The sequence below is a fragment of the Anolis carolinensis genome, chromosome 4, assembly GCF_035594765.1.
Source record: "Anolis carolinensis isolate JA03-04 chromosome 4, rAnoCar3.1.pri, whole genome shotgun sequence".
Classification (NCBI taxonomy): domain Eukaryota; kingdom Metazoa; phylum Chordata; class Lepidosauria; order Squamata; family Dactyloidae; genus Anolis; species Anolis carolinensis.
In genome coordinates, this window is record NC_085844.1 from 224,053,109 (window position 1) to 224,077,069 (window position 23,961).

At 40.2% G+C, this 23,961-nt stretch overlaps 1 protein-coding gene across 3 annotated transcripts in view; it reads left to right on the forward strand.

Moving 5' to 3' along the window:
• Positions 1-23,961, forward strand: part of plcg1 (phospholipase C gamma 1) — a 90,967-nt gene that overhangs the window by 36,430 nt on the left and 30,576 nt on the right. For 2 of the 3 annotated variants that reach the window (XM_008117586.3, XM_003225294.4), the window contains exons 2-8: positions 3,935-4,087; positions 5,613-5,706; positions 6,812-6,859; positions 13,677-13,761; positions 14,317-14,400; positions 15,690-15,712; positions 16,129-16,201. In XM_008117586.3, the coding sequence (XP_008115793.1) occupies positions 3,935-4,087; positions 5,613-5,706; positions 6,812-6,859; positions 13,677-13,761; positions 14,317-14,400; positions 15,690-15,712; positions 16,129-16,201 (560 nt within the window). The remainder of the gene's footprint in view (positions 1-3,934; positions 4,088-5,612; positions 5,707-6,811; positions 6,860-13,676; positions 13,762-14,316; positions 14,401-15,689; positions 15,713-16,128; positions 16,202-23,961) is intronic. The other variant, XM_008117585.3, reaches the window with a different exon arrangement.

The following is a 23,961-nucleotide window of genomic DNA, read 5'->3' on the forward strand; positions in this document are numbered from 1 at the left end:
CTAGTCTGCAGGACAGCAGAAAACAAGCTCGCTCCCTCCTCCCTATGACTTCCCTTCACGTATTTGTACATGGCTATCATGTCTCCTCTCAGCCTTCTCTTCTGCAGGCTAAACATGCCTAGTTCTTTAAGCCACTCCTCATAGGACTTTTTCTCCAGACCCTTGATCATTTTAGTTGCCCTCCTCTGGACACTTTCCAGCTTGCCAACATCTCCCTTCAATTGCGGTGCCCAGAATTGGACACAGTATTCCAGGTGTGGTCTGACCAAGGCAGAATAGAGGGGTAGCATGACTTCCCTGGATCTAGATGCTATACCCCTATTTATGCAGACCAGAATCCCGTTGGCTTTTTTAGCTGCCGCATCACATTGTAGGCTCATATTTAACTTGTTGTCCAAGATCTTTTTCACATGTACTACTGTTGAGCCAGGTGTCCCCCATTCTGTATCTTTGCATTCCATTTTTTCTGGTATATATGGTATTTCTCCTTCTCCCTTCCTCATCTCACATTTTTCTTTAAGGCGACCCACCTGTTTTTGAACATAAATCAGGATATTAATAAATATTGTGGTATATTTTCTTAGTAAACTGTAGAACAATAATGTAAAGATGCCAAAGTTAAAATGTATTATGATGGGTTTTTAAAAACTTATATACTGTTTCTGCTATCCAAGCAGTACACTGACATTCCAACCCACTCTGAGAAGATCAGAATTAGAAGATGTGTTTCTTCTACTGATTCTAATTAAATTGTGCTTTCCAAAAATGCATGAGTAATGAGCAAGCTAGTATGTATGGAGTCCTTCCTGGAATGACTGGGGCTCATTCTTTGTTTCCATTATTAAGTTATACCTTAGTGTGCAGCTGTAGGTACATAAAAGGTCTGGGCCACCAGAGTGCTTGTTGGGCAAGTGAAGTTCCATGCATATAGGTCTTGAATATGCATAATTCTTCCCATTTGGGGAAAAGGGGAACTCATTCTCACCCCCATCACCTGTATCTCAGCAGTCCTGTAGCACAATTTCAGGTTTGTTTAGTTCTTGGATGAAAATGGGAAATCACATGCTGGATGTTTTTGGCCCTGTTCCTACTATTCTGCCACCCTCGGCGCCTCAACACAGTGCTAGCTTCATCAGTCGCATAAGGAGCCCTTGACATTCCACTAGAGATTTCACTGAGGAGCAGACAGGGCATGGTATAGCTTCTCCTGAACATTAGAAACTCAGGGCCACCAATAATTCCCATGTGACAAGGAAACAAAAGACTGTGTCTAGTTCATAAATTACATATTTATTTCTGTTCCTCTTTCCTCTTCGGTTTTAAAAAATGTTCTCTAGTCTTGCAGTTTTCAGTTTGTTTCTCTCATATGGTCCATTTTGTGAGCCATAGTGTAGCAAATTACTCTCTTTGACACTGTGAGAGTTGATGGGTTGGCCTGGTGGGCTTACTGAAAACCAGGGCACATCAACAACTGCTTGGTGATATTCAACTGACACATGAGACATGTTTGATCCATGAAACATGCATATATCATCCTGAGTAATAAAGCACACAAGTTGTATGTAAGGTCTAGGTTACATTACAGCGCAACTCTGCAAAGGATTTTACTCTCTGCTGCTCGGAAATGTTTTGTGTCTGGAAAACCATGAGTCACAAAAACCATTAATTGATTCCACTGAGGGGGTTTTAGAATGATTTTCCAGGAAGTATGTGGAACTGTTTGTTTGTTTAAGAAGATTCTGTCAATTTCTATTAGCAACGTGAAAATCTCAGAAATTGTCTCTTTTGTCATTTGACATGGTGAACTGTAAAACTCAACACCCTCTTTTTCATCAAAGACTTTTTCTCCTGATGATTCTTCAGCTTCCTTTGAACATTTCTTGGAATAAGACATGGCTGTTCTTGGGAATTATTTCTGCTGTCACCTCTCAAGTAGTGTGTGGTCTTTGAAAGAAAAAAAAAAGCACATGGCTCTTGATACACAGTTTCAGAATTAGCAGCATTCTGAAGGTAGTTTGGATAAATGGAAAACAGTAAATTATTAGATCAGTAATATATTTCATGTTCAGGAGTAAGTGTTTGTGTATGTGTGTGACTATTTGTGTATGTGATTATATGTAAACAAGTCTGGCAGATGAATTGCAAGGTGAAAGTATATCTGATTACCAGGGAAACAACGTAAGTAGAATTTGAGTCTATTTTTATACTCCTTAGAAAAGGCAGTTTATTTTGACCCATTAACTTGTATGCAATAGTATCTTTTAGACATCTATGCATTTCCCTTTTGTCTATGTTAGTTAGTCATTACCGTTGCTGTTGAGATACATCACAGTAACCTTGTTGTTTCAGGACGACCAATTCTCAATTATTTGTTTGTAGGCATGGTTTTGTGTAGAGAGTGGGTATGGTGTAGTGCAGTGGTTTTCAACCTGTGGGTCCCCAGATGTTTTGGCCTTCAACTCCCAGAAATCCTAACAACTGGTAAACCGGCTGGGATTTCTGGGAGTTGTAGGCCAAAACACTTGGGGACCCACAGCTAGAGAACCACTGGTATAGTAGCTTGAGCATGGGATTATAACTCTGGAGGCCAGGGTTCAAATTCTACTCATTCTTTAAAACTCTTTAATAGGTTCGTTTTTGTCGCCAGAAGTTGAAACAACTTGAAGACATGTAACAATGATTTGTATCCAATATGGGACTTAGCAACATAAGATCACCACCTCCCAAAGTAGGACCAAAACTTGGTCCAAAAATTTAAACAAAAATAATTGTTATCCTTTTGGTAGCATTATTTTTGAAATTTGTCTTTTCAACGTGCTTTCCTAGCTATGGTTCTTTTTTGCATCTACATATTTTGGTATCTCAAAGACAAAGTGCATACTGCATATGAGAGAACATTTTTCTTGTTGGTTATTCTCCTAGAATCCATACAAATTCTTAGAATATTTTCAGTTTTTGAAGGAAAAACAGTTTCAGAATTAGTGAGTTTTTAGTATCAAAACCTGATCTGAAATGCTAGAAGTAGTTTAGGAACTTGGAAATAATACAGGAATTGTTGATTATGTTGGTAATATTTCTCAAAGCACTGTATGAGATGAGCCTGATTTAGTTCCGCACTTGTCTTTCCCTATATTGGGAAGTTTGGGGTGGAACCATACCCTTTGGGAGCCATCTGTTTCATCAGAGAACTTGGTTCTATCCCACTACCCCAAACCATTTCTCAATCCTGCCCTAAGTAAACAGAGTACATACAAGTTTAGACAGAAGAGACTACAGACAGAGGGCTTTTTGCCATGTAACTATAGGTCTTCATATTCTTCTACTTGTTTTTCCCTCTTGTTCTTTTTTACAAACAAACAAACATTACACTATATATGTTAGTCTGCTCATCACTGGAAGGATGCCTGTGTTAACACTCAATGTTTTGTAAATGGCCACTATTAATATCACTGTTTGTACTTTCTGGTGTTTATTTCCCAATGGCCTTATTGTTTACAGTCTGTACCTCTCACAGCCTTTGAGTGTATTTACTTAACATAAGACTGCATGGATGTGGATTTTAGACCACAAAGGTTTATGGAGCCAGCACGGATCTTTCTCGAAAGGGCAACTCTTCTCACATGTGATGGGGAAAGTGTTGTTGAGAGAGAGCTGCACACAGGGCGACAGATTCACTCCACTGCTCCTCTCTTTCTCCCTGAACCCAGGCGAAGCAAGACATTTCGTCTGGCCTTTGTGATGAAGTCAAAACACAACTACCACCCTGGAATACTATCTTATTACAATACAGGAGCAGACCATATCTTTAAAAATGTTATAGTTCAAAATTTGACTTGCTATTTCATTGTCTAATAAATGTAGCTATCAAAAGCTTTATTCTCACAATACTCCCTAGTTTTGTCATTCCAGTTCATCTTTTTTCTCTCCTTCATAGTTGATATTCGTGAAATCCAGGAGATTCGTCTGGGAAGAAACTCCCGTGATTTTGACCGCTATCAGGAGGATCCTTCTTTCCGTCCAGATCCGGCTCATTGTTTTGTCATCCTTTATGGCATGGAATTCAGATTGAAAACACTGAGCCTTCAAGGTGGGGTTCCTTCTGTTCTATCTTACTGGTTATAGTTCAGGTGGCATACTATCTTTATACCATTCCTTTTGCAGCAGCATTCCTGTTCACAGCACAGATGAGCAAGCGAGGAAGTGTTGTTGCTGGTTTTCATTTGGACCTTTTTGGTCCACACTTCTCTAATTTCAGGCAAACAGGCCCACAGTAAGCTGCAGAATTTTACCCAGATAGATCAGGATCCAAAGTCAGGCACCAAAAACAGGACTAAGGACACAGCAAGTCTCAAAGAGTCAGACAGACTAAATTCAGGCTGTTGAAAGTCAAAGTCTGATGATAGTCAGTGTCAAAGGCAGACAAAACCAAACGTGATAGAACTTAACATCAGGAATGCTGATAGACAATAAGGTGGAGATATGATACATTGCTTTTAGCATCTTGTCCAGTTTAGCAGGTTAGTGGCTTCAAGCAGAGAAGAACTAGTAGTATCCCTCCTAAATGTTACAGTTCCCTCCTGTCTTTTGTGATGCCAGCATTCTCAGGGTCTTAGAAGTGCATTTGTCTCTGCTGAATTTGCAGCAAGTGAATCCACAGCAATCTTTCCTGAGGGACCATGTTCTTTTCAGACACTACACTGTCAAAGAGGTCATGGTTCTTCTCTGAATAGGATTCTTCTAATCCAGGCATGAGACACCGTTTCCTCCTCTGGTTTATAATTTTAGCCCATCAAAATACATTTGCTCTTCAACATTTGCAGGTTAGACTTTTGCAGATTTAATTATTTATGGATTTGATTAAAGTGTTCTTTCTAGGAATCTCCAGATCTTCTGTGGCCAACTTTCTCCAGTTATGCTGGAAGACCCAGGGCTTCCTATTGAAAACTCTTATCTAGACATCTCTAGATCCTTCAGTGTGATTCTGTGGTCAGCTTTCAGCAGAAGTTGACCATAGCACCATGCTAAAAGAACTAGAAATTCCTAGAGAGATGCTTTCTCAGGTTATTCACCATTTTTCACTGCAAAAGGGGATCTTGTGTCTTTAACCCCAACGAATGTGAAGGATTGGCTGTATATACTGGACTGGCTACAGTCACATGATTATATTAAGTAATTCGTCTCATATATTCTTGTTTCTGTAAGGCAGGGGATGCAGTGGGAGAGAGGTTTCTTCCAGCTGCCTAGAGAGATTTCTCATTTGCCACAAGCATCTAGACAAATGCCTCTTGATAGCCCTGTAGAGTCTGACATGTAGGTTGGCAGGTCTATATGCATTAATGCAAAAGTTTTCCAATTTCTGCAAATCTGCCATAGAAGATATTTAAATATTTAGAACCAAACTGTGTCTCAGTCAGAAGTGCTGAAATATCAGAATTATTCTTCATTAATGGCTGATCTTGTCGCACTTTGTTGTAACATATAAGCCTCATGTTTAATGGAATTAGCTTCCTCCTGCTGGAAACCCACTGTGTATAGGGACTTCCTTCTTGGAAATAGGGGTCAGAGCTTGTACTCATATCTTTACAAGTCCAGTTTGTCTTTTATTTTCACAGCCACATCCGAAGATGAAGTCAGCATGTGGATCAAAGGGCTGAACTGGCTTGTAGCGGATACCCTAAAAGCTGCTACCCCGTTGCAGATTGAAAGGTAAAACAAAAATTGAGAGCAGGAAGTCAAAATCAGACAGGTGGGCATAGTCAGGGCTTCATTTCACCTCCCTTTTTGCCAACATCATCTTTTTATATATAGACAAAACAAACTAAAAGAAAATTAACGGAATCTGTTCACAAGTAAATAAATTTTATGCATAGTTACATAATTTTCAAGATTTTTATGCTTTTGAGAGTGATAGAGTTTAGGAACAGATTGACAGACTGCTTTCAAAAAGCACCTTATGGCACAGATGAATGAGTGGAAGAATGAGGTAAAGCAAAACATGAATACAGCATTTATCATTCTATTCTTGTAGAGAGTATTCACTTTTGGCTCCTCTTTCAGTGCAATACTACGCATGTCTACTCAGATTTAAGTCCCACTGAATTCAATGGGATCTACTCTCAGGTAAGCGTGTGTAGAATTGCAGCATTGGTATATTTCTCCTTCAGCTTCACTTTTAAAATTGATCTTTGATTGTGTTCTTTCATTGATTTATGTAAGCCATGAAACTGTTGGAGGAGTAGTAGCTTATTTGGACTCCTGGAACCAGCATTTTTCAGAAACCTCCTCTTATTTTATGTAGCGAGATAACATCAGACACTGATCAAACACACTTCAGATAAATATGTGTGTTTTTAGCCTCAGTAACCTGAAGAAAATATATACTTTGGTGAACTAGCTTGCAAATGTAGAGCTTTCTTCCCAGAGTTTGGAAAGTCACTTTTTTTGTAATACATTTCCCAGAATTCCTAGAGCTCTATTCCAAAAACATTAATCCTAACTTTCTCCTTCTTGTTTCTTGAGCTTCTTAGGTCGGCTTTAAGTGTATGTTGTTGTGGTGATGGGAAAAAAATTGAGGGTTTAAGCAGAATCATAATTTACTAATTGTCTTAGAGTCAAAACTTGCACAATGCTATGGGATCCCAAATGTGTTGGGAGGAGGGGGGACATGTTGTCTTTCGTTTATCCAGTTATGCTCAATTAATATGCTCTCAATAAATATGTATCTTTTTTTGTACACTTACAGTTAGCTTGCATTTTGAAAGGTTAGCAGAGCAGTTGGAGGGATCTAATTTTGCAATCTGCTTGCTTTTAGGTGGCTTCGAAAACAGTTTTACTCCATAGATCGCAACAGGGAAGACAGGTAAATAAAGTGCAACTTTCTCTTGGTTACAGTCTGGTCACATTGATTGGAATACCTAGAGGGGCCTACTGAAATCTTTGAAAATGGCAGTCAATTCAATTTCCTCACTGAAATGCTAGCTTTGGATTTCTAGATTAACTGGAGCAATGGCAGATCTGCTGCATTGGAAAAGTGGAGATGCTTCCTTGAGTATTTTAAAGAGGAAAGGTATTTCCAAAACTTTAATCTGAATAGGAATAAAGAACTAGACCAGTGGCTCTCAACCTGGGGGTCCCCAGATGTTTTTGGCCTTCAACTTTCAGAAATCCTAACAGCTGGCAAACTGGCTGAGATTTCTGGGAGTTGTAAGCCAAAAACATCTGTGGACCCCAGGTTGAGAACCACTGCACTAGACATTAATTTTAAAAGCACTACAGATACAACATTTTATTAGTTAGTTTGACTAATTTGTTCAGAACTTTGAACTGACTAAAATGTATTCCTCATTAATTAGGCAGCCAATATCTCCTCCCTATCTCCCACTTTTGGATGTGTAAATCTAATGAGACTATCGGAGTTTGCCTATTCAAGTGAAATGTCAAAGACATCAGCGTTGTTCAGTCAAAGCTGGAGGTGTGATTTCCATTTTTCCCCCACAGAAAACCGAGGACAGTTTGAATGGGGACATGCACGTTTCTTCAGATTTAGTCAGTGGTAAAAATATATTGCATGTTTTTGTACAGACTTAAAGACTTCTAAAATGTGGTGCTAGAGAAGGTTTCAGTGAATACAAGGGACAGATACAGATAAATTAATAAAGGGTGTAGTACTTTGGACATATTATGAGACAGCATAATTTGCTGTAAAAGACAATCATGCTCGGTAAGGTAGAAAGCGGTAGGAAAAGAGGAAGACCACATTATAAGACGATAAAGTCAATCAAGGATGCCATGGTCCTAGGTTTGCAAGGTCTTAGCAGGGCAATTGATGACTAGAGATCTCGGAGGGTCATCATAGGTAGCAGTCAACTTAACGGCAAATAACAACAAACAAGGAAAACCTCTTTGAGCAGAAGTGATTGTACGATGGTGTAGTCATCTTCTTGGACCACAAGGGCCACACCATTGCCTGATTTACTGCCATAACATATGCCACCTTATTTCAGCAACAACCTTCCACTGCTCTCTGTGGTTTTACTACATAGCGCCCACCATCACCATATAACTCTAGGAAATCATAGTGCAAAATTTCTGAGTTCTGCAATGATACCTTGTGTGATGTGTGATCTGATTTGTAGAACAGTTCAAGGCCCAGGAACCCTATTGTGTGTTAAGCTTGGCACCTGTTCTGCTTGGTAATAGAGTTAAAAACCTTTTGCCTCTCGGCTCCAAGCATATAAACAAAAGACCCATTTCCTATGAACTGTGTTTCTAGTGCCAAATGCTGCCTGGCTGCTTGGCTACTTACTTATGTCCTTTCTCCCATGCACAATTACTCTTCCTATTTCCTGTCCCAGCAGGAGACCTTGGCTTAATTTTTATTTGACTAGGAGCTGGGATGAGGCTGCCTACAACATCAGTGTGGTGTGGATAGAAAGTACAAACAACATCTGTGAAGAGAGGGAGGGGTCCATTTATTGTATAATGTGCATATTGATGAGCTTGTGCCATGACTTTGGGAGATGATTGATTGCCACCTGTTTTCTGAATACTCTGCTTAGAGGACTTGAAGACAGTGGTAATGCTTGCAAAATAGAGAAATGCTGAGTGCTCTCAATGGATATAATAAGACAGCCAGGGATTCCAAATTAGCCTTTGTTATCTATTCTTGTATCTGTCTGTCTGACTGTCTGTCTGTCTCTTTACACACACACACACACACACACACACACAGAAATTTCCTGTTTCGGCTGTCTGCAGTCTGTGAGGGGAAGAAGCAACAATACAACTGACAGGCGTGGTTTTTTAAAAAATCATGCAAGAGAAAGAGAAAGGCTGTTTTTTGTTTTGGCATTTTCTACATTACAGGCACCGATTACCAAAGCGAGGTCTCCTGAAATCTGAATGACAGTTATTTTCTATGTATGTGTATAACTGTCTCTTTGTGCAGTTCTGTGAAATTGGCATTGCCAAATCAATTGTAGTTTGAATTCAGATGTGCAGATTTGAAGGACAGAATCAATGTCATGTAGCAACTATAATGTTTAAGTGGGATGTAATGGTCAGAAATGACCACGGTTCTGTGGCAGCATTAAGGTGACTGTGTGAAAATATTTAATATTTGGCTGCAAATGGGAATGTCAACAGGTAGAGCTTGTGTGATGGTTTGCACCTGTTGAAATTCACTGTTGACAGTGGTTGTAGATCCAATTATTCTACCAAAATTATTATTGGTTCCTTCAATGCACTTACCACACCACACCCATACACAGGAGCCACCCAGCACAACGTGGCTTCCTGTTAGCGGCATATTAATTTGTACCTTTTTTTACATCTGTGTATGTTCTTTTTTTTTGGGGGGGGCACTACAATGGTTGATATTCTTTCCTTCCACTGAGCCCTATCTTCACCCTACCTTCACCCTTACTTGCCATACAACCTCTGAAGCCCCATCCCAAATGGTTGCTCCATGCCTCACAGGAAGTGAGCAGGATCGGAGAAGCATGTGACTATGTCTCTGTAACCAAACACAAAATTACATAGTACCAATGCCTCTGAAGGATGCCAGCAGATCTCAGCACTTTGAAGACATAGCCAGGCAGTTCTCCAGTCCTTCTCCCTGCCCCACAAGGCACAGAATAGCTGAGGCATTTATGCTTCAGAGGCTGTAAAGTAAGTCTGTGTCTGAGCCTAGTTTAGATCTGCAAATGGAACTGTTATACTATACTAAGTCATACATGATTTCAAGCCACAAGTTGGTGAGTCCAGTGGCCGAAAATTATATATTTGAATTGATTGGATCCATGTAATAATTGCGAGATGTGGAAGTAGCTGGATTTGTTTCCACACGTCTTCTCCTCTCAGTCCCCTTTCACCATCATGTTACGCTACTTGGTTTTGCCATCTTTGGGATGATGATTTGCAAGTGTGCTAGAACTAAGTGTGTAACCACTCTGTCATGGAACTGTGTGGATCTTTTCAAATGGAAATGATTGCTCACACATTTTGAGTCCTTGGCAGGGTGTTGGAAAATGCTGAAAACTACTAAATGGATAAAAAGGAGTAATGAAGGGAAGGAAAATCAATCAATTAATTAATTAAATAAATATGTTAGCATCTTTAAGACTTTTTTTTATTTTCGCATGAGCGTTCATGAATATAAACCCACTTCAAATGCAGTAACAAATGGTATTAAGATTGCCCTGTATTTATACACTTATGAGATTGAGATAGGATGCAGAAAGATGCAAATCCTGACCCTTGCCCTAAGTTTTCAAAGGGCTGTATAAGGTAATAATGGGACTCCCTCTGGTGTTTAAACAATAGCAGTGCAGCCTTTTCTGCAGCAGTTTCACAGAGTAGTATTTATTTATTTACATTTATTTACAACATTTATATCCTGCCCTTCTCACCTGAAGAGACTCAGTAGCTCATAAGTACAGTTTTCCCTCACTTATCGCGGGGGTTACGTTTCAGGACCACCTGCAATAAGTGAAAATCTGCAAAGTAGGGGCACTATATTTCAATATTTATACATTATTTTAGTAGTTATACACTATTTTAAGTCTTTATCAACCAATCATGTGTTGATAAATCACCTCCTTCTCCTCCTGTTGCTGCTTGGGCTCCTTTTCTCTTGCTTCGGCTTCTCCTTCCTCCCTTCCTTAGACTGTAAATTGTAATTTTTTAAATTGTTTATAATATTCTTTTAGAGTTAATTGAAAAACCGCAAAACAGCAAATGCCCGAAAAGTGAACCACAAATTAGTGAGGGAACACTGTACTTTTTATACTTGTATCCAGCAAGCAAACTTCCAAGGAATGAATACCTTCTTCCACTTATACCTTTCTTTAAAAAAAATCACAATGCAAGGAGGTATTCCACCTTAGATGCCTAGATGTTTTGTCTCTGGAATGTTTATGAAAATATAATCTCGTTGGTGGCACAACCTGAAACTCACTCTTTAACCACCACCACCCCCAGCCTCTGCATTGACATTATTGACTTATATAATCTAATGTACTGCTTCTTAAACTGTGATTTCAGAAACCAAAATGATGTCCCCTTAGTTCAATGTTGGGGTCATGAAAAATCTAGCAACAGTAAAATGTTTCTGAATGTAACCCATTTATCAAGTCTGTTAGCAACAATGTGCAGTGTCTACAGTGGACTCTTCAGAAAATGTTTCAGCTGCACTCTATTTTTTTAAATATCCCTTTTTAGCAAGAGTTGTTTTAAAAATACTGATTTATTTTCAGTCTTTTTCAGTAAATGTCTGGTTTTTATACCTATTTCATATATCTATATCCTTGGGGGTCATAATTTTTTTTTTGCTGGGTAGAAAGGGGTTGTGAGTGGAAAACATTTAAGAAGCCCTGATCTAGTACACCAGCTTTTTAATTACTGGGTTCTTCTTGTTATTCCTAGTTACTTTTACTATTTGCTTTCCTTTTTTTATCTGTAATGTGAACTGTGCTATGAATCCACTTTAAATGCTATGCTGGGTTTTCTAGTATATTGGGCACTTGTTGAGAATCCCATACTGTAAATCCTATAATTCAGTAGGCAGTTAAAGTAGAATAATAGTGCTATAACTGTGTAGTGTGAAATGGCCTTTGGTGTTTCTGTTTAATGCCCTAAATCATGAGCCTTGGACAAAGCTGTTGAATGTGTAACTCGCCTTGGTTGTTTTTAACACCAGAGAATAGAAAGGGGGGTGAGAAAGGGAGAGAGTTTTTTCTGTCCCCCTTCCTCCTTTTGGAACGCAGACACTCTTTTCTCACCCACTGAGATCTGGAAGTAATAAATCGGTAGTTACTGGGTTCCATTTCCTGACCTAATGACTGGAGCTAATTCTCAGGCTGCAGGGTTGTCTCTGTCTGTAATGTGCTTCTCTCTGGAGTTCAGCTGCAGATGAAATTTTTTAACTGGATTAAGTCTTGCACTTTCCTGTTCTGCTGTGATGGGATTTCTATCGTCCCTCTTCCTGGGGAGAGGAGGCCATAATTTCCAGGATGCCAGAAGCACATGATTCCTTTGCCAGCAAATCATCACACGAAACTGATTTGCTTGGGTTTCCTCAGTCACCGTTTGACCGACAAATCATAGTGAATTATCAGGCATGGATTACTCTGCAGACTTGCTCTTCACTAGAAAGGATCTGTAAACAATAGTCATCGATCTCTGAAGACCATAAAATGCTGGAAATTCAAATGCTCAAAATGATACAAACAAGATAAAAGAGTAATATATAAAAATGTTATCCATTGGGTCTCCTAAACAGAGAACCAGCATGAGCAAGGAGTTTCAAAACCTATCTTGATAACTGAACAAGAGATATGAAGAAAATGTTGTATGTTAACCACAAAATCAGGGAAATTTGTAGTGTACATTGTGCATATAAGGAGCTGTGTAGTATGACCTTCCTGTTGTCTTTTAAGAACAGATGGTGCAACTTAGAACACAGCTCTATAATTCAGTCATAGAAAAATAGCCTTTATTTTAGATCATGTTCCCTGTAATTATTTTCTTGTTTGGGAAACTTTGAATTAACCCCAGAATTTTCTGCAACACAGTTCAGAAACTACAGGTTTGAACTACTCAGGTAAACGTTGAACAGCAGCGCCAGGCAATTATCACAGGGACATCTTTCCAAAAGCAAACAAACAGATTGTGGGAAAATAGCATGCACCTTTCTTTTTAAAATGTTTCTCATAGTTCAGGAAACATCTTATTATAGTGTGTTAGCTCTCTTGCTCTTGTTGTCTGTTGCTCAATTGTTTTTGAAGAAAATTGTTTCCTAGATAGTTCTAAAAGTTGCCCAAGAAATGCCAGGAACAATGCAAACAGATCTCTTTGTCTGATGCTGTTCATGGCGATGATCTTCTTTTGAGATCTTCTTTTGACGTAATATCTGTAGTTATTGAGGAAAGACTCATAGAAACACAATAGTGTTATTTTCCAATTAGGGCAGTGGTTCTCAACCTGTGGATCCCAAGGTGTTTTGGCCTACAACTCCCAGAAATCCCAGGCAGTTTACCAGGTGTTAGGATTCCTGGGAGTTGAAGGCCAAAACATAGGTTGAGAAACATGGAATTAGAGAAATACAAAAAGCCACCTTTAAAAGCTTTGGAAATACATCAAAATAACTACTTGTTCTACTCTCTGAAGAACAACTGGTGGGGTCTGACTGCTGTTTTTTTATTCACTGAATTGTCTTTTGGTAGGTTTTCTATATGTCTGTGTTCTAGAAGGGGAAGATAAATTAAAGATAGTATGTCATTATCTGCTCTGTCTTAGGTACCAGAAAGTCTTGAACTAGCCCTAGAGTTAGTTCTAGAGTTCGAAACTACACCAGTAACAGCAGCGCAAAGCTTTACCTATGAACACATGGCTGTTCTAGCAATAGGGTTGTTGTATGTCTTTCGGGCTGTTCTAGTAGTCATTTCTGGGCTGGGATTTCTGTAAGGCCGTTTGTTGATGACAATTGCAACATATGGGGATTGGATCAGTATACACTTTGCCTCTCTTTAATAGTCTTCAGTTTATTTTACTGTGTTTAAAAATATGCTAAGCAGGCTCAATAGTTGGTTAGTAGACATTTTATAAATATTCCAAATAAATAAAATACATACCCCTCAATAATGTATTCCTCTTTTATTTTATACTTGATAATCTAGGATTTCTGCAAAGGATCTGAAAAACATGCTGTCACAAGTCAACTACCGTGTCCCTAATATGAGGTTTTTACGTGAAAGGTTAACAGTAAGTATTTGGGTTTCCCCCCCTCCCTTGAAACATACATGCAGCTACTTGGCAATTATTGTCAAGAATTGCACTAACAAAATATTTCTTACATAGCCAAGTGAAAGTATTCACCCAGGATAGTTTAATTCAGTCTATTAATGTTTGATGTAGAACGACTTGATCTAGAAACATACAGAGTTGTTATCCAGCCAAACTACTTGTCCATTTAGCCTAATACAGTCTACTAAAGCAGAAAGGTTTGCCACCAGTGGATCCTTTAATGGCCAGGAATTGGACCCTATTTCCTTCTGAACGTGAAGTGTATGCCCTACCATTGTGTGACCTTCCTTGCTTAGTAAGCTAAAGACACATGATTCAACCATGAAACAATCCCAAGGACAGCTGCATTAAACAAAAAGAGAACTTATAATGTTGAAGTCAGCACAAGCTTCTTAGAAATATTATATTTTCCACAGATGGAAGAATTGATCTCTCATACATGTATGTGGCAAGCATTATTTAATATTACCTCTCTCTCTCTCTCTCCCACCCCCCCCCCTTTTCTACTTTCAGGATGTGGAGCAAAGGAATGGGGATATCACATATGGGCAGTTTGCCCAGTTGTACCAGAGCCTCATGTACGATGCACAGAAAGGGGTGAGTTATGTCTTATTTTAATATTTGATGATGTGTATAATATAGACAGCATTGTTTCTATTGCTTCCTTCCCCAATGCTTTTACTTTTCTCTTGCCTATGGATTTTTTTTCTATGTACACATAGATTGAATGAAATTTATATAGCAAAAAAAAAAATAACTTCTGCCTTGATCAAATAACAAAGTAGTAATGCATGCAGTCCACTTGAATTCCTGACTCACAAGCTGTGCTCAGAAATGGTTACTGCATGTGTGATTCCCTAAAGGCCAAGAACATGGACCATAGAGGGATTCACACCTGCAGAAACCATATTTGTCCCTTTTCACACAAAGAAGTGGTCCATTCAGCTCAGAATCCAAATGGGTTCTTTGAAAAGTAACATGACAATGGATTGTAGTGACTCTGTGAGTCGCATAGTCATCACACCTTCTTGTTAGGGACTGCTGTTGAATATATGAAAAAGCCTGTGAGCATTTCCCTCATCCCTTAGTATGCTTTTTTAACATTATGACTGTGTATGGTAATTATTAGTAAAGATATGTTTTAGAGCAATTTACAATCAAAGCCAAAGACCTAAAGCTAAACATTTACTTTCCTCAATTAAATTAGTTGGGGAAAGTAAATCAATGGGATTTACATGCATGTTGACTTACTATTCAACAGTTGATTATGGGGTCTACTATAACTGTTAGTAGGACATAGACATATCTGGACCAGCATCGGGAAGTAGCTTGCATGTTGCACTAGGACTCTAGGTTCCCTTCTACACTGCTATATAAAATTCAGATTATCTGCTTTGAACTGCAGATATGGCAATGGAAACTTGTATAATCCAGTTCAAAGCAGATAATCTGGCATCAGTTCCTGGGATATAGGGCAGTGTGGAAGGGGCCTAGGAAACCAGGGTTTAAATCCTAGCTCAGCTGTGGAAACAGCTGTGGACATACCAAACTTTCTCTTAGAGGAAAGCAGACAGTAGCAAGCCTTCTCTCAATATATTTTACCAAGAAAACTCTTTGATATAGTCTCCAATCAGAGTTCACTTGAAGAACATAACAGCAACAATAACAGTGAGTAAAAGTGTCAAAACTTGTGTTGTCCCCACAGTTTACATCATTTTATTTCTCCCATTTATGCAAAAAAGGAAACTGCAGAAACTGTCTAAAATACTGTTGAGGGCCATGGAACAATGTATTCTGGGTCTCACATATTTTTACGGATGTGAAAAATGTCACCATGAGGATTGCAAGCAAGATAATTGGCTTATGTGTTTCTTTCTTCTGTACAGATGGTTGTTCCATTCTTAGAAAGGTAAATTTCTGGCTTTTGTTTCTTGGTAGGAAGGGTTGAGAGTTTGGGAAATTAAAATGGTTTTACATTACAAAATATTGGCACTTGGCATTGACTAAGGGCATATTGGGTATATCCACAAGTAGACTTTCTTAAGGAGGTTTCAACATTTCTTTAATAGTAACATTGAAGTAAGAAGTAGGCAGAAGAGCCAAACCTATCACATGCATGGTTGGAGGTTTCTTTCAGCCTTCCTCAGCTTCAAGTCGTGCTAGAAAACATCTAACTATACCTAATGAGCATGGATTTTGATTCAGAAAAGATTGCCTTAGTTATTCTCAATAATGCATCTGAATTCTGAACCTGTCTTCAGGGATGGGCTTGTTTTGCAATGCGATGCCGTTCTGACCATTGTATCTTTGGGTTTCTTCCTGAAGCAGTGGAGAGAGATCTGAACATAGCAGAGTATCCCTGACAGAATTCCGGACATTTTTGCTAGATTATCAAATGGTGAGTTCATATTATCGAAAATATGGCAGTGAAGGAAAGGGGAATATTTTGGCAATGAATACATTATTTAGATGCCACTCTAATGTTATGGGATTTCTTAGGCAATTGAAGATTCTGTGTATTCTTGCATTAATGGTTAGAAATTACTGGGATTTTTCAGCCTTGGGATCAATTAGGAAAATAGAAATAACACTGCTTTACAGTTCTGTTGCCCTGAAAAGAATTACAAGTCCCTTTTAATTATCATTTAATAGTAATACAAATTGAATATCCCTTATCCAAAATACCAGACACCAGAAGTTTTCTGTATTTTGGATTCTTTCAAATTCTGGGACACTTGACTGTTGTAGAGGACACCCAAGAAAACTTATATTTTATATATGCCTTTTACACATGGCCTGATGGTAATTTTATACAAGATATTTTAAATAATTTTGGATATGAAATGTGTTTGTGTACATTGAACCATCAAAAAATACATGTGCTGCTATTTCAGCCACTTATGTGGTCAGTCTTGGATTTTGGAATTCCATCTAGGGAAGCTCAACCTGTTATGTTTTATTAATAGATGTTTTAACTGTCTTGCTTTTGGAATAGATTACAGCTAAAAATCAAAATTCTTATGCCTGTTGACCTTGCATATTTGTTACTGAATTCCATTTATTGATTCTGCTTGAAGTCCATACAATGACAAAGTTGGTTGATGGTGAGTGCAGTTTGTCTGAAGAGGTACAAAACTTAGGAATTGCTTTGGAACCAACATTGGCCCTTGATAAGCAAGTAGTGTTGGTGGTAAAGGGGGCATTTTGCTGTCTGATCTGGTGAGCTGCTTATACTTCCTCATAGTCAAAATAGTGTATGCATCGGTCAGTTCTAAAACTGATTGCTATCATTAGATCTGTCCTGAAATACCATTTTGGAATTGTAGTTGATGCAGAATGCCATGATTCATTGGTTGATGGGAATGAGAGGGCAGGTTAACACACAGCCAGTATTGCAGGTTTGCACTAGTTGCAAGCATGTTTGGTGACTCAGATTAACATGCTGAAGTCCTTTTTAATTGGTTATATTTTTTGGTTATATTTTGTTTTTGTCAGTTTCATAGTATATTCAGAATAACCTTAACTTTAACCTTTTAACTCTTTCCTCAGCCTAGAGCATTTATGTATTTTATGAGTTCATTTCCCTGTAAAATTGATCAAGAAGTGTAAGCTCAGGCTTTTTACGTTAGTGATGTTTCCTGAGCCTGTGAGACATTCCCACTGTGGATATGACTCACTTTCCCTTCCTCTTTTTTCTTACATGATTAATTGTATATAGTGCCAATTTTGGTCAACTTCTGTCAACGTAAAACATGTTTTTAATTTTTGTATTTACTAAACTGATTCCAGTCTTGCAGCCCCAATTGACTTGAAAACTGATTGCTTAAGGGATCACTTGTCCCTTGATTATAACCTGTGTGGAATTTGAGATCTTCAGAATGGGTCTCCTGAGAACACTCACCCTTGGAAGCCCACTTGGTGGGCACATAGAAGAGGAATTTTCTCCTGTTTCATTCCCAGATAGTGGAATGCATCCCCCTCAGAACTGTGATCAGTACCTTCTCTTTTGTTTAGGAAGAATGTCAAGATACCACTTGGTCTTATTCATTCTCTTATCATCATGATGATTTCAATAGAGTTTATTGTTAAAATTGTGGTTATTAGCCTGATAGCTGTGTTAGTCTTTTGTGGAAAGGCAGAGTAGTGACAGTGGTGGTAGCAGCAGTGATGATGACGACGACAATGATGATAGTAAAAGGACAATGTCTGTAAGACCAGGGGATTTCAGTTTTCTTATACAGCCTCCAGAGGTGGTAGATCTCCATGTTAACTGGGAAAATTGGAGATGTTAGTGAGGGCTTGATGAAGAATGTGGTTTTCTATAGCTATTTTGCTTTTATTGATTTTGATCTTAATTAGAAGGGTGTGGGTTTTTTAAATGTATAAATGTTGATCTGTTGTAAGCTATCTCAGACAGAAAAAAAGGGATGCAAATATTTAAAATAAGTTATTGTATTGCAATTATTATATATAACGGAGCCCCCGGTGGCACAATGGGTTAAACCCTTGTGCTAGCAGGACTGCTAACCAAAAGGTTCAAATCTGGGGAGCGGGGTGGGCTCCTGTCTGTCAGCTTCAGCTTCCCAAGGGGGGACATGAGAGAAGCCTCCCATAGGATGGCAAAACATCAAACATTCCCTGGGAAACGTCCTTGCAGATGGGCAATTCTCTCACACCAGAAGCAACTTGCAGTTTCTCAAGTCACTCCTGATACAAAAAAAATTACTTATAATGAGACTCAAGGCAGCTAACAATGTATTTAAAGCAGTACAAGTTAAAACCATTCCAAAAGTCATAATATAAGTATAAATAAAGCCTTAAAACAAATAAACAAAGGTGTAGATTGTCTGTGAACAGTCTGAAGTGTAATTGCATTTGTTATGTTTTAACACATGAAGTGTTAAAACATAAACTGTAGTTCTGCGCTATATTCTGTCAGACATTTGGATAGGTCTGATTTGGTAAGCTATTTGGATGGAAGACTGCCTGTGAATCACATGCAAATGACTCTTAGAGTTTCTTTGGGGCTCCCAAGTTCTCTAGTCAGCATTAGCTTCTTTCCCTCACTCAGCACCTGCTTGAGCATTAAGGAGATTTATTTTTGTTTGTTTTTTAAAAAATCCTGACTCTTTTCTAAGTTCCCAAAAGAGTTGGGTATGTGGGAAAGAAGGATACTGAGTAATAAATAAAAGGCAGTATCATATTACAAAAAACAATAATAAAAAGCAAATGTCAAGGTTAAATTGACCATCCCTGTGGGTAAACTGGAAATAATCTGATTTTAATTCCACTGTCTATCCATAGCAATCCCAGGTGTGCATTCTCATCTTGCAGGTTGCAGTAAGAAGATCATTATCAAACCCAGATGCTATTTTATTCTTCTGATACTAGGACACAAGGGCAAGGGGAGAGAGGCATACACAAAGCAGTTTGAAATTAAATGAATTAGTCCTCCAGAAGAAAAATGAAGACATTGCCCCTTCTAATGGAAATTATGTCACCACAATGAATTTTTCCTTTGATCTTCAAATTCCAAGCATTGCAGAGAATGGGGCATTGAAAGCCATTCACACCTAAAACTCTTATATTTGCTGTATCTGCATTCCCTTAGTCACTTGGCCTGTTCTTTTGCATTCTTGAACTCTATTACTAACTGCTCAACTAATTTTTTTAAATTACTGCAATGCTAGAAATTTTGGAAGGAAAGAAAAAAAAACATTGGGGTCAGAATTTGGGGGGGGGGGGGGGACAATTCCTCCTCCCCTATTCCCTATTCTTCCCTGCTGCCTCCTTCTCTTCACATTAGGCTGTTTATCATCTTGGAACAAAATACAGTTGGACCTCCACATTTGTGAGCTTGACTTTTAATTATTCACAAATTTGATTAAAAATTTTCCCTGTAGAAATCTCTAGGTCCTGGTCAACTTCCAAAAGAAGTGTAACACAGAACTGTGCTGGAGAACATAGAAATGCTTAGAGATGTTTTCTCAGGTGAAAAGCAGCACTTTACCTTAGCAAATACTGTTATGATTGAGCCTCATGGCTCTGTTACTGACAGACGTGGGCGTAAGACTCCTCGGGAGTCAGATACTCTCGAGGAGCGAGAGAGAAAAAGACTGCGAGACATATTTGCAGCACCATCTGACGAAGAATCTTTCGAAGGGTTTACGGAGAGAATGGAGGAGGGGCTGGTTAGCTCAGAGGAGGATGAGATGGATTGGACTCGGGTAAGGGAGGAATTGGGTGCCACTGGCCATGATGGGACAGAAGATGAATGGGGACCTTCAGGATTAGACCCATGGCTTAGCTGGAGGGATGGGACGGGATCCACAGCTGGAGATGCTGTTGGGCGTAGTCAGAGGTGTTCCAGCTCTGACGAGGAAAGTGATGAGGAAACGCCCGGGTTAAGGAGGACAGCTGACAGTGATGAAGATTTGTAACTGGCATAAAATGGGGCTTGGGAGCAATTGCAAATTGCGTCGGGCAAGGTAATCTGGGCAAACGCTTGGGATCCGTGTGTGTGTGGGACGCTTCCCTGAAGACTTGTGTGCTTTCCTGTGCTGAGACGTAAGTTGATTGGAATCCAAGGTCAGACGGCGGGAGGGATTGTGTGGGCATTTGTTTGTGCAAACCTGTGCTTACTCTTATTAGCTTGACCTTCCGTCGTCTTTCTGACGGACGCCATCTCCTGCTTTGAGAACCCGGACTGAACTGACCACGGCTTGTCTTCCCCCCTTCTTGGACTTGGAAAAACTACAAACGTCTGCTTCTGGCTTTGATCTACGGAACGGAACTGGTCTACTCTACTTCTGCAATCCTTGGCTGAATTGCTCGTGTTGGAGATCCTGTCTACTGTGTGTGTGTGGGAGCGACGCAAGTTACTCTAAGCACAGTGCTGGCAGCAGAGAGGAATCTGCTGCCAATTAGTTGCATTCTTTGTATCTTTTGTTCCTTGGCTTTTGTTCTGTTAATACCTAGGCTGAAGCAAGCAGTTTGTTTTTACCCGGATTAAACTCCGGTTTAATCCGGTTTATCTTTTGAACATTTACTTTTGTCCCTTTTTGCTACTAAAGGCAAAAACTGCCTGGCCCTTGTGTTTTTACGGGCATTTTTGAGTTCTGTAATCTAATAAACTCTGTTACTTTGAATCTTGTGGCGTTCTGTCTTTGACAGATTGCCCGACGCCCATAAAAAGTTTATTGCAGCAATAAACCCGTCAGGAAGACGATGGATGAGTTAAGAGCCAAAGTAGACCAATTGCAAACGGCCTTTACCGTAAGCCAAACAGCTTTTGCTGTGAAAGGACATGTTTTGACTCCTGAACGCTTTGACGGAACCAGGTGCAAGTTGCCAACCTTTTTGGCACAAGTGGAGCTTTATTTTTCACAGCTCAGTGTTCATGCTTTTCCTACTGACACTAGTAAGGTGGCTTTTATTTTGAGTTTGTTGACCGGTCCCGCAGGACAATGGGCCACTAATTTAATTTTGGGAAATGACCCAGTCAAGGACAATTTGAATAATTTCAAAAAGTTGTTAACTGATACTTTTGGGGATCCTCTCCGCACGGAGAACGCTGGGTGGGCTCTGTATCGGTTGAAACAGGGAAAGGGGACTGTTTTGGATTACTTAAATAAGTTTAACCTGTATCGCCACCAGCTGGATTGGGGGGAAAATGCATTCATGCTTTTATTTACTGCCGGGTTAAGTGATATGCTCCAGGATGAATTAGCACGCTTAGAGCCGGCTGAAAGCTGGGACGCCTTAGTAGCTAAGGTGCTGCGTTTAGACGCAAGGTTTGAGGCTCGTAAACACTCAAGAGCAATGTGTGCGCCACCCATGCATGTAACCAGGGCACCTGTGGTGATGGGGGAAGAGCCCATGGAGCTTGGGGTCTTTAAAAAACTGTCTACAGAGGAAAAGAGCCGTAGGAGGCAGCTGGGCTTGTGTTTGTACTGTGGGAATGCTGGGCATTTTGCCAAAAATTGTAATGTGAAACCTTCCCAGCTTTCGGGAAAAGGCCAGCCCTAGTGCGACGTGAGTCCAACGCACTAGGGCTCCTCAAGCAGTCAACTGAGGGGAGGAAGCATGTTTTCGTACCCATTACATTATCTGTTGGGGGAAGGGAACTTGTTTCTACTCTGGCACTGCTGGACTCAGGAGCTACGGTCTCCTATATAGATATTGAGTTTGCTAAGAAGCATGGCATTCCTAGAGTGCGCAAGGCATGCGACGTGTGGGTGGAGGGAGCAGATGGGAGACTGCTGGAGACTGGGGTGGTTAACCAGGAAACCTCAGCAGTAACGTGGGAGGTGCAGGGAGTAACGGGAACGTTTGTGTGGGATATTACGAGCTTGCCTAGATATGATGTGATCCTGGGGATGGATTGGCTAGCTGTAGTAAACCCACAAGTGGATTGGGCAACACGTAAAGTGATCTTAAAGAGGCAGGATTGTTGTACTTTAAACGTTACTCATGCTGATATGGAGGGAGTGCCTGCTGAGTATGGGGAGTTCTCTGATGTATTTTGTAAAAGAGAAGCGGACAAATTACCACCGCACAGGCCATATGATTGCGCCATCAAGCTGGCAGAAGGTGCGAAACTGCCAGCAGGGAGGCTGTATGCCTTGACTGTACCGGAAAGGCAAGCTTTGCGGGAGTTTTTAGATGAAAATTTAGCCAAGGGGTTTATTCGCCCATCTAGTTCTCCAACTGCGGCACCAGTATTCTTTGTAGCCAAAAAGACTGGGGAACTTAGGTTGGTCTGCGACTATCGGATCCTAAACAAATACACCATTCGGGATAGGTACCCGCTCCCTTTAATCTCGGAACTGTTATCAAGGGTGCAAGGGGCTAAGGTCTTTACCAAGCTTGACCTGCGGGGGGCTTATAACTTAATCCGTATACGGGAAGGGGATGAATGGAAGACGGCATTTAACACGTGTTTCGGATGCCACGAGTTCCGAGTCATGCCTTTTGGGCTTTGTAATGCTCCTGCGGTCTTCCAGAGGTTCATGAACGATGTGTTCAGGGACCTAATTGACCAATTTTTAGTGATTTATTTGGATGATATCTTGATTTTTTCTAAGGACGAGAAAGAACATCGTCAACATGTCAAGCAGGTTCTGCACCGACTGCGGGCTAATGGGCTTTTCGCCAAGGCTTCCAAATGCGTCTTTCATGTGCCTGAAGTGGAGTTCCTAGGTCATGTAGTGTCAGGTAGGGAACTTAAAATGGACCCACATAAGGTTGACGCCGTCAACTCATGGCAGGAGCTGAAAACTAAGAAGGATGTACAAAGGTTCTTAGGTTTCGCTAATTACTACCGGGAGTTTATTCCGAATTTTGCAAAGCTCACGGTACCTTTGACGCAGCTTCTGCGCAAGAAACAGCCATTTGTGTGGGGGCGGGAAGCTCACGAGGCGTTTCTACAACTTAAGTCTAGTTTTCAATCGGACAACATACTAACCCATCCTGATGTTGACAAACCGTTCGTGGTAGAAGCGGACGCTTCTAGCTACGCGTTGGGGGCTGTATTGTCTCAGAAGGACTCCTCAGGGACCTTGCGTCCCTGTGGATTTTACTCGCGGCAACTAACACCTTTCGAGCAGAACTATACCATATGGGAGAAGGAGTTGTTGGCGATTAAGGTGGCGTTTGAGGTGTGGCGGCACTGGCTTGAAGGGGCACGGCACCAGATCGTGGTCAGATCTGATCACAAGAACTTAGAGCACTTGCAAACAGCAAAGAAGTTAAACCAGCGTCAAATCCGATGGGCTTTGTTTTTCTCCAGGTTTAACTTCAAGGTGCAGTTCGTAGAGGGGAAGGCAAACTTGCGGGCCGATGCTTTATCCCGCAAGCCGGAGTTTAAGACCAATGAGCAGGTTGTATGTCAGACCATCTTGCCTACTGCCTCTCTGTGTGTTGTAGATAATGAGCTCGGGTTACATGACCAGATCCTTGCGGCTCAGAGGGATGATGTGTGGACACAGGAGCAACTGATGCTGCTCTCAGCAGGTAACCGTACCATACTGCCGCATCTACAAGATCAAGACGGAGTATTGGTACGCAGGGGGCAGGTCTACGTACCAGTGGGGGCCCTCAGGTTGGAGGTGATTAGAGCCCACCATGACGAACCCATGGCTGGGCACTTTGGCAGAT